Below are 11,270 nucleotides of genomic sequence, written 5' to 3' on the forward strand. Positions count from 1 at the left end.
TCCAATTCCGTAAGCAGATGATAAAATCGGCTTGTCATATCTCCCAAGGACTCCTTATCCATACAAGTGAAGCCTTCGAATTCTTTCTTGAGAAGATCATGACGCATTTGACGTGTTGCTGCATTTCCCACTCCTCTGTTTTTCAATCCATCCCATAACTTCTTTGTTGTCTTGAAGCTGACAAACTGATGGTAGATATCCTTGCTCAACGCCTGAGTGAGAATGGCGTATGCCTTCTTTTCCAGATCATAGGTTTTCTTTTTATCTTCTGGAAGATCAGCAAACGTAGTAGAATCTGAAGCAGCAACCTCTATGGCTTGATCAAAATCTGTGGTGAAACGTATCCACAGTTCCGTATTTTGACCAAGAACATATGTTTTAAATCTCTCAACCCATCCTGGATATTCATTCAAATGCATCAACTTTGGAGGTCGATTCAAACTTCCTGATTCACTTTCGCTTAGTAGAATACTTTGAATGCTCGGAGTTTGATTCGATACCAAAGCCCATTGATTTCCCTGAGAAGATGTCGATACCGGCGACTCGGCCCATAAAGGAGATGACCTGGTATTCGTGTATTTTCCATCGTCTGGAGCCGATGTACCCCACCATGAAGGAGTGACATTTGATCTTGTATATTCACCATTGTCTGGAGCCGGAGTTCCCCACCAACTCGGATTCATGATAGATAAGCAAAATAAATGCTAAGTAAGAAAGATCCGAAAGATACACAACCGAAAGATCCTGGTCGAAAGATCTAAAATCACAGAAACTTGTTAACTATAAACAGACCACAATCGAAAGATCAACTACTGTTCGAAGGATCAACAGTACTCGAAGGATTACTGTTGAGTCTTGAACAATAATTTCGAAAGATTCAAGAACTCGAAGGATTCCCTTTTGAAAGATCCTTATCTTTCGAGTCAATCCCTATCTTTCGGACTCTTATCTTTCGAATAGCTAACTTCCGAAGGATCACACTTGTTCGAATGATCAACAGTGTTCGAAGGATCACTGTTGACTTTCGAGCACTGGCTTCGAAAGACTCAAAATCTCGAAAGATTCACACTTGAAAGATCCTTATCTTTCGAGATAAAACAACTATCTTTCGAAAAGATTCCCTGATCGAAAGATATGTTTCGAACTTCGAAGGACTACTCGAAAGATGTTTATCTATCGAGCTGTCACTGATCGAAGGATTGTCTTTCGATGACGAAGGATATCTTTCGATGTCGAAGGATATCTTTCGAATGAGCACTGACACACTGACACAGATGTGACGGGTTGGTGAAAAGGTGATGGGTAGGTAAGTCAACTTTCGGCAGAAAGGATGTGCAGGCTGTCCTTTCACCACCAACTTTGAAAGTTTGCCAAAAATGACAACAACACCAGTCACCGGAATTTTGAACCGGAATATAGCCGGAAAATTCAAAATCACTTAAAACAATTTTTCAAGTTACCCAACCCCACTTTAAACACTCCCGGTTAGTTTAGACACGTTTTTACTCAAAGAAAATGCAAGAAACCAAGTAAAAACAGGTGCAAAACCAAGTGTTTCAACACACCAAAACTTGTAAAAACCCGGTTTTAAACAAGGTTAAGAGCCTTAGCTCTGATACCACTTGTAGGTCCCTTTTTCGCGGAGGAGTACGAACCTAAACCTTGTTATACAAACCTACTAGCGAGTGCGGAATCCAAGCTAGCAAGCAAACCGAGTTAGTAGCAAGTAGAGAAACAAACACACAAAGATTCACCGATTAACACTAGTCGTATTAATGCAAATGAAGGTTCGGTTACAAGCTCAATGTTTACAGAAGTGTTCTATAAACTCTCTAAGTGTGTGTGTGAGTTCTGGGCAGAATGCTCTCTAAGCTTCTATCTCTTGATGTGTAAAATGGCAGAACTCACTCTCACACAACACATGCATGGGTATATATACCCAGCTCAGCAGGTCTGCTCGAAGGATCCGAAAGATGGGCCGAAGGATCATCTTTCGGATACAATGCTTTCGAAGGATAAGCAGGGACCTCGAAGGATAGTCTTTCGAGGTCTATCGTTCGAAGCATATCTTTCGATGAGATCGAAGGATCCAAATTATCCTTCGATCTCTACATCATCCTTCGATCAGAACATCTCTCAACATACAATCTGTTGTCCAAGTCAAACCGGAGGATGGTTGACTTGGTCAACTTACAACACAAATCAGGACATCGTTACATAAGACCGAATACAGACAAAGTACAGACACAAGTGCACCAACAAATAGACTTTCATCTGGCATGTCAATACGCAGCGTATTGATCCCTACTCACCGTATTACTTTATTCACGTGCCCTGGACAACATCGTATCAGGTCAAATCAGTCTGCCAATACGCAGCGTATTGATCAATACGCACCCTATGTAAGACTGATTTGACATGGTACGAGGTTTGACTGTCTGGTCGTGTACCTACCACTTATATACGCTGCGTATTGGTCAATACGCAGCGTATTCAGGTAACCCTATACGCTGCGTATTGACCAATACGCAGCGTATGTAAACCCTAAGTGTGCAGATAGCCTGGCTTAGTGTGCAGATAGTGAGAGCCTAAAGTAGTAACTGTTGGAAAATCTAAATCTAGTTGGAAATATGATTTTTATTAAATTTGTAGACAAATAATTATATTTGTATATTGTATACACATATAGCTAATAATATTTATGTGTTTGCGTTCTTCTCTGTAAGAGTTTTGTAACCGAGGTAAGTTGTGTTCCAAATGGAGTTACGGCGAATATATAGGATATGATGCTTAGATTGTGGGGTATGGTGGGTTTGGGTTGGGGCATGTGTTGACACGTGGAATGGGAAAAAAATGGAAAAAAAAACTCACGCCCATGGGGGGTATGGTGGGGCTTGAGTTGGGAGCTTGGGTTGGGGGCATGAGTTGACACATAGCCATTGAGAGTCTGCCATGTCACCTTGCTAGCCCGCCCCATGCCCGGCTTCAAACCCACGAAAAAGGGGCCACGCCCAAACCCATGCCCACCCGGGGTGGTGGCTTGGGCGTTTTCAGCCCACCCATGTCCAAACCCCCGCCCCATACCCCGCAGTCTTAATTCTTAAAGTAGCGAGTTTGAAACGTGCCTAGAATGAAGCTAAGGTGAAAAATATTAGGTTTGTGTCAAGTGAGGAATTGAAGGTGACATGAGTGGATTGCAATTATATATATTGTGGCAACAATATGGCGATGTCAGTGGTGGGGTGATCCATGTAGGAGTCAGTGGTGGTTTATTTTTATTTATTTGTTTTATAGGTCGAATATACATGATAGTATGGTATACGAAATGTAAGCTTTTACATTGAACAATGTTTCTACTGATCAAGGATGTGAAGCAAATTAAAACCATGGTTAATAAAAAATGGTAGCTCACCAGAAGCAAGAAAATGGTTAATTTAAAACGAGAAAGATGTTTGTAGATCTCTCATCTATGTATTCATGTGTTCCTATTTAATAGGAAGAGAAAATGTCTAGTTAAGTTTAAAGCTAAATCTAAGTTACAACTAGCTACAATAATGTGTTACATGCAAAATTGATATATTTTAATTTTAAAATCATTTATAGAAGTGTAAGAATCTACATGTATGGATACTTAGCATGTTAAAGAAGTTTAAAGGTTCCAACTATAAGTGGACTGGGGTGGAGTAACTTTTCTCCGTGATGGAACCTTACAACGAGTGATCAAGTCAAACTCTCCACCGCCACAACAAATATTAACGAGTGATGATTCTTAATCTGTGATTGTTTTCACGCGTGATGGAAGTTGAGTGAATGGTTGTGAGGGGGTGTGAGGGTTTACTGTTGGGTGTGATAACCATTGCCATTCAAAAAGTTGTGAGTAATGAAAAAATGGTTGATGACATGATGAAACTTGATTGGGTGTTGTGAGTGATGAGTGATGACCACCCCCACCCCCTAAATCCCTAATAATGTGTTGCATGCAAAATCTTATATAGAAGTGTAAGAATCTACATGTATGGATAGTTAGCATATTTTTTTAAACAAAAAATTTGGATCATTGGCGAACAACTGGAGTGTTATCGTGTTACCAGTGAAATTACCCGATCATATCCATCTCTAATAGGCAATAATGCATATATTCAAGAGAAAAGTCTATAAATCTGTGGAAAAAACCCATTATGAGAATCGAACTCAGGGCCTAATGGTCCTAAAGTCTTATCTCATTCCCAAGATTCAAGAACTAGTAGAAAGATGTCTAAAAACACATACTATTTTCTCTAACAATGGTTAAGTAAATCAAAGATTACCTCTCAGCACGTCGTAATTAACAAAAATCCAACTTAACGTTATTTTATATTATGTCACAATCACAAGTTAAAAATAAAACATTGATTCAATTGAATTTGATTTACTTATTTTTTTATTATTTTTTTGTCATCAACTATTGAGAATGTGCTTAAAATCGCTAATAATTCCATATATATTGTATTTATATTGCAATTTAATAAAAACCTAACCACCAACCGTAAAATATATTTTTAAAAATTTTCTTTTCTCTCTTGGTTGGATGTTGGTCCACTGCTCAATGTGAATACAGATGGATGGGGTTCCATTTTGTTCAAAACAACAGTAAACCAAATTAAATAATAGGGACTTAAATATATAAATAGAAACTAAAAACAAAATAGGATATTTGAGAGGTTTTATAATTTCTCACACCAAAAAAAAAACTACTTAATAAATAATAGAGTAAACTTCCGTTTTACTCCCTGTGGTTTGGTCACTTTAACGATTTTACCCCAAACCTTTAAAAATAACCATTTTACTACCTGATGTTTTAGTTTTATTGCCAGTTTGCTCCCTGCGGGGAGCAAAATGGAAAAACAAACAATTTGGATAGAGTTAGAGGCGGGGAGCAAACTGGCAAAAAAACCGAAAAATCAGGGAGTAAAATGGCTATTTTTAAAAGTTTGGAGCAAAACCGTTAAAGTGACCAAACCACAGGGAGCAAAACGGAAGTTTACTCTAATATTAAAGATTTTATGAAATCTTGAAAACCCTACCTTCGTCCCTACTGTTGAAGATTTCACAACCAGGCGTATCTCTATAACAAGTATTTAATAGTTAATACACGTATATATCCCCCAAATACAGTTGTTGATAAGATCAAATCAGATCCTGGTGGGCTTAAACCAATAATTTTTAGCATCGATCGTACGTACGACATAATGTTATCTTTTCAAAAAAGTGATCATGAGTTGGTATTTCATCAGATTCCTTCTTTAATCTGCTTCGAACTACCCGCCACAAGAAATCAACAAGATCTTGTTACCATGGAGGACAGTACATATGATCCGATCATCAAAGCCAGGAAACTGCACGGAGACCAGTCTCCTTCATCTAAACCTAATTCAGCATCTACTGAAGATGAACACACGCAGCGAAAACTGGCTCATCGAGGGATCGAACGACAACGTAGGCAAGATATGGCTAAGCTTTATGCTTTACTTAAAGATCTACTTCCCTTCGAATTGGTAAAGGTAAGTTGTTTTGGCCATTTCAACTTCTTGAATTAGGTTTACTAAAACAATCATAAAAAAAAACTTAAGGAATTAAGCCACTAACAATCTAACCACACACCATTTTCAACTGATGGAACGGTTGTTTGAAGGTTAGGCTTCCCCCCCCCCCCCCCCCCCAACCAACTTTTAAACGGCCGTTTGTAGCTTAGGGCTTGCGTCATAGCCCAACCTAACGGTGTCAAGGAGTGTAGTAAAGATTAGGGCTGACAATTCTGACATGAACACGATAACACGAGAACCTACACGAAGTTATCGTGTTTCGTGTTTGACCTTAACAGGTTTCGTGTCTAAACAGGTTAAAACCCGTTAACCTGTTAAGACCCGTTAAGTACATGTTAATAATAAAAAAAATATATGTGGGTGTGGACATGGGATAATCAGTTGTGGGACATGGGATGAATTATACACAAAAAAATGCGGTTCTTTTTCCAAAATCCAAACCCTAATTTCTCTCTCAAAAAACACCACAATTCCCAATTCGGTCGTGTTCGTGTCTTAAACAGGTCGTACGATACGTTGGTAATTTTTTCGTGTCTTAACAGGTCGGTTCGTGTAACCTGTTTATTAACAGGTTCGTGTTCGTGTTTCAAAAATCTGACACTATAAGATTTCGTGTCGTGTTCGTGTTTACGTGTTTCGGTTCGTGTCTTATCGTGTTCGTGTCTTAACAGATCGGGTTGACCCGTTATGCCAGCCCTAGTAAAGATGTTCCTCTCCAAGTGGTTGAGTGTTTTTAGTCCCATGGTGATCATTGGTGTAGATTTAACGGGTGTGTGAGTTATCGTTCCAAAAAAAAATATATATATAATTAATTGTGTCAATATTGATCTCAAGAGTTCTTGATGATGAAAGTGAATTGGAATTTGTTTTACCAGTTGAAAACCTAAAACCTGAATGATTTAATGATGGATTTTGTGTGTAGGGAAAGCGATCTGCCTCGGATCATATTCATCAGGCGGTGAACTACATCAAACACATGCAAGAAGGTATAAGGGTTCTAAGTGTCAAAAGAGACAGGCTCAAGAAACTGGTGGAGACAAGTGCTGTTTCTTGTACTGGGACAAATACTAAGGAAAAAAGTTTAAGGAATGTGTTTCCTAATACAGTCTCAGTCAGCTCTTGTAAAGGGGGAGTTCAGATTATGATCAATAGTTGTTCACTAGAAGATGGTTTCCCTCTTTCAAGAGTTCTAAAGGCGATTTCGGAAGATCTTAAGGTCATAACCTGCACTTGTACTAAAGTAAACCATAGGTTGAGTCACTTTATCCAAACTGAGGTAAATTTAACTATTACATTATGTCAATTGTTTCTGAGTTTCCATGCCTCAACCCAGCTAGAGCTCAGTTAGCATATTATTAACTTTTCGCAGGCGAATGATTTGGTGTCAACTGATAATTCCATGTTGCAAAAAAGATTAGTCGCGATAGCAAATAACTACTGAAGTCAAGAAAACTGTAGAACTAATCAAGGTAAATTTAGTTGCTTATATGAGCTCATATTGTGGAGTTGTTTGCCAACATACTTTTGATTTTCTTTTTTCAAACAAAGATAAAGTGTGGTTTAGTGTGTGTTTTACTCCTCTTCTCATGTAATATGTAAGTGCAAGTAATTACAACTTACGACATTAATTTGTAGCTAATGCTATTGAATAGTCCTCAAGGGGGACATGTGGTGGTAAGGTGTCTCCCCTCTATCATAGAGGTGTGATACATGTATTGGTGGTTAAAAATAGTAGATTAAAAGTACGTTTGTTTGCCGTTAAAACAAATATTGTTAAATCAATATATAATCTACTAGCTAGCATTATAAGTCTGTTTTCTGGGTGGAGTAAATAAGTAGTCACATTATGCCTTTTGGGGTGGCTTAACTAGCTATAAAATGTTACTCTTTTTTGTTACTGATACAACTGCAGGTTTACTTGGTCAAGAAAGTGTAAATTACCATGAATTCATTGGTTCTTGTGAGTTCGATCTAATGGCAATAAATTTAGTTAAAAATATGTTTTTTATTAATCTTGTACACAAATAATAGTATTGAGAGTGGCGGATCCAGGAATTTTTTCTTATGGGTTCACTTTTTTTATGGTCAAACTTTCACAACCATACCATAGAATTTTCGGGTCGGTCAGGTTGGGTCGGGTCAATTTCATACTTTTACAAGCATTGATTTCGGATTCACAATCAGACATCACGAGCTCTCAACTTACAATAAGCAAATGGCCAACACATTTTCGGTTTCAGATTGTTAATTGACATGATATATGGGTTTGAATTCTCTTTGATTAAGAGTTTCGCCATAAGATAAGATGTTAATGCTGATCAAAGTTGTGAGTTTGATATATATGTATCCAACGTAGAGCTATGATAGATGAGATTAGGGTTAGGTGAGGGAGGTGACACAGGTGGGTTGCGTTACATTGTGGCAACAATGGCGATGTCAATGGTGGGGTGATCGGTGGTTTATATTTATATTATTCATTTAATAGGTGAATATATATATGATATGGAACATGATGTGTCGTCTTACATGGTGCCTTCTTATAAAAATATTACTCAACACTCGGGTGTCAACTTTTACATTAAAGTAAGTTACGAAACTATTATGATATAATAAATAACAATGCTCGACACTAGGGTACCCTAAACGTTCGATAGTGTTACAATTAGGGTACTAACTACACTAACAAATTTTCTAACTTCACTTTGATAAACTAACAAGATGTCAAGATCTTTAACCAGATCTGGATTATTCCAACAGCCTATTCATACTTGATATTTGTGCATGGCTTCATTGAAATCTTTGGTTCAATTCGATATCCATCTAATGTGCAACATACAGGGCCGGCTTAAGGGGGAGTGAAATAAAGCAAGAGCTTTAGTCCTCCATTTTCTAGGGCCTCAAATTCTAAGAAAATATATTATATGTTTGTAATTTTGGCTTTGAGATTGTTAACATTGAAGTTTATAATCTACAATTATGCGTATACAAATATCATATATGAATAATAGGATTCATAGCAATTTTTTTCGTTTACAAAAAGGGCCCCAATTTTGCTATCTGCTTTGGGTCTAGAAAAATTTAGAAAATTTTGAGCCGGCCCTGGCAACATACTACGGAATGAAGAACACAGCAATCTAATTGTTAGCTTGCCACAGTGATTTTTTTGGTAACAATCAACACTACTAATTAATTTCCATTCTTTATGTGATCAATTATGTATGCCAACGGGAATTTCCTTCTTTTTATGAACTTTTGGTGCAACATTTCTTAGATTAGAGATATTGAAAGTTAATTATATAATCTATCATGATTAATTAATAAAAACTTGAGGTCTTAACTATATATGGCCACCATTATAAAATTGCTAAGTAATGTAAACTTCATTTAAATTAGTCATAAGGTTACGTTGTTCTCGTTGGTCTAAAGCACTGAAGTTAATTGAGATAGAAAATTTTAAAATATGTTTTAGTTATATTTTTGAGAAAAATGCTCGGATAGTCCCTGTGGTTTCGTCTTTTTTCACCTTTAGTCCCTAACTTTCTAAAGTTACCTCAATAGTCCCCAACTTTTCATTTTTCGTTCCCGGATAGTCCCTGGGTCTAACTTCAGTTTGTTTTCTCTGTTAAGTAGGTGTGAAATGACCAATTTACCCTTTCCTTAAAAAGGGCAAACCACAGGGACTAGATCAGAAACATTATCATCTTTTACCTTTAAAACCCTTCTTCCTCTTCCTGTGTTTTCTCGACTGTATTCAAACGTCAAACTCGACTGAACGCATAATTTCTACCTCATAATTACCGCGATAGCAGCCTTCCTACCAATGTGTTTGTTAACAAGGTAACCGTACAGTTTAAATGGCCTCAACCGGAACACTTACGGTGCTGGTTTCTGGTCCGACCGAACAATTCATTTCTAGTTACAGTGATCTAGATTGGCTTATTCTCATATTATTCAAAAAAATAGAATATTCATTATTCAAAAATAGGACAGAATGCCTAAAAAAGCAAGCAACAAATAATAAATAAGTAGTGGTGTTCTTATTTCTACCCCCCCCCCCTCCAACCCCCACAAACTGTAACAAATATACAAACACGATTCACTAGACACACTGTTTGTAACAGCTATCAACTCCGCAACGCGTTTCACCGCGATCAGAAAACAGTAAACAAAAACAAACACCGACTTGTGATTTTCATTGCGTTCAGTCGAGCTTGATGTTTGAATACAGAGAAGAGGTGATTAATGTGTCTTCTTTGGGTGATTAATGATGGGGTAATCGGAGGTGAAATAGGGTGAGGTGAAGTGGGTCTTGTTTGTCGGAGAAAACACAGAGAAGAGGAATAAGGGTTTTAATGGTGAAAGATGATTGTTTCTGATCTAGTCCCTGTGGTTTGCCCGTTTTAAGGAAAGGGTAAATTGGTCATTTCACACCCACTTTACAGAGAAAACAAACTGAAGTTAGACCCAGAGACTATCCGGGAACAAAAAATGAAAAGTTGGAGACTATTGAGGTAATTTTAGAAAGTTAGGGACTAAAGGTGAAAAAACGCGAAACTACATAGACTATCCGAGCATTTTTCTCTATATTTTTGGATATAAGAATGGATGCATTAGTTGCGGTGAGATGTTTGATTTTTTCCTTCAATAATATATACTTGAATTTTTATTATAATTTTTAAATCTATACTATATAATAAAAGAAACCTCTTTTAGGACACTTGTCATTCAAAGAGAGCCTTTGGTTAAATGGGTAATTGATGCGGGTAACTCATGCCCCATGAACAACTTTCGGATCCTATTATAACCCGTATCCTCTTTCCCTCTCATCTTCTATGTACCCTAATAAAATCTTACCCTAATAAAATCTTTGGCAAAACTCTACCAGTAACCATATGGGTAAAGCTGCAACGAATGTTATGCACCCAGTAACCAAACGAATCCGCCGTATTCTGCTGCCGTTTAACGCCGTTCTGCGCCGCCTATATGCATCGCCACCGTCACCGCAACCACATATGGGTAAAGCTGCAAACAAATCTTCTCTCCGATGGATGATTAAATGCGAGAACATTTCCAAAGACGAACCGTAGAGTTGACTATGCAGGCGGTGGTTTTGCGAGACTATCTACGGGAACCGCCATTAACGACCTCTGTGTGTGAGATTTGGAGTCAAATTCTAGACTTACGAAGAGGAGACTTTGGCTTCAGAGAGAGAGCGCCTCCTGAGAGAGTGATAAAGGTATGATGAGTGAGTTTGTTACTGATTTACCCTTGGTGTGTGTCATTCTGTTGTTAATCGGAGTGCTTGAGTTCTCGATCCGTCTTTTTTCGGTAAAATTACTGGATCTGAACATCGTTTTATGTGTATATGATGATATAGTTTCGATTTGTGTATACTGATATGTTTCTGTACGTTTTTGATGTGTTTAGAAACGTTTTTGTTGCAGGTTATTAAGTATGAGAGTGTGATTCATGAATTCGATCCGTATTTCAATTACAGAGTCACTCAGGTTTTGATTTTACGTTTTGATTTTTACGATTTGTTGATTTGGTAGAGTTTACTGGATTTGAGTATTCTAGGATGTGTAATTTTACATGCAGGATGATTTTTTGTTCGTTGTTGTAGTTATTGTTGTATTATCAGTTAGATGAGGATTTGAATCACACTCAAATGCAGAGATAATATTACTA

General features: G+C 37.5%; 1 protein-coding gene across 1 annotated transcript; it reads left to right on the forward strand.

Moving 5' to 3' along the window:
• The first annotated feature begins 5,141 nt into the window (after positions 1–5,141).
• LOC110869255 (transcription factor bHLH36-like) lies at positions 5,142–7,364 on the forward strand. Its single transcript, XM_022118546.2, has 3 exons — positions 5,142–5,540; positions 6,505–6,858; positions 6,952–7,364. The coding sequence occupies exons 1-3, from the start codon at positions 5,229–5,231 to the stop codon at positions 7,021–7,023; spliced, it is 738 nt and encodes a 245-aa protein (XP_021974238.1). The 5' UTR covers positions 5,142–5,228; the 3' UTR covers positions 7,024–7,364.
• The last annotated feature ends 3,906 nt before the right edge of the window (positions 7,365–11,270 follow it).

This window comes from Helianthus annuus, chromosome 7 (assembly GCF_002127325.2).
Source record: "Helianthus annuus cultivar XRQ/B chromosome 7, HanXRQr2.0-SUNRISE, whole genome shotgun sequence".
NCBI classification, from domain to species: domain Eukaryota; kingdom Viridiplantae; phylum Streptophyta; class Magnoliopsida; order Asterales; family Asteraceae; genus Helianthus; species Helianthus annuus.

What these genes read in the sequence shown, in the direction of transcription:
- LOC110869255 (XM_022118546.2), top strand. Translation starts at nt 5,229, where the DNA reads ATGTTATCTTTTCAAAAAAGTGATCATGAGTTGGTATTTCATCAGATT. An exon ending in TTCCCTTCGAATTGGTAAAG is followed by an intron (nt 5,541 to 6,504) that starts GTAAGTTGTTTT and finishes TTTTGTGTGTAG; the next exon opens with GGAAAGCGATCTGCCTCGGA. An exon ending in GTCACTTTATCCAAACTGAG is followed by an intron (nt 6,859 to 6,951) that starts GTAAATTTAACT and finishes AACTTTTCGCAG; the next exon opens with GCGAATGATTTGGTGTCAAC.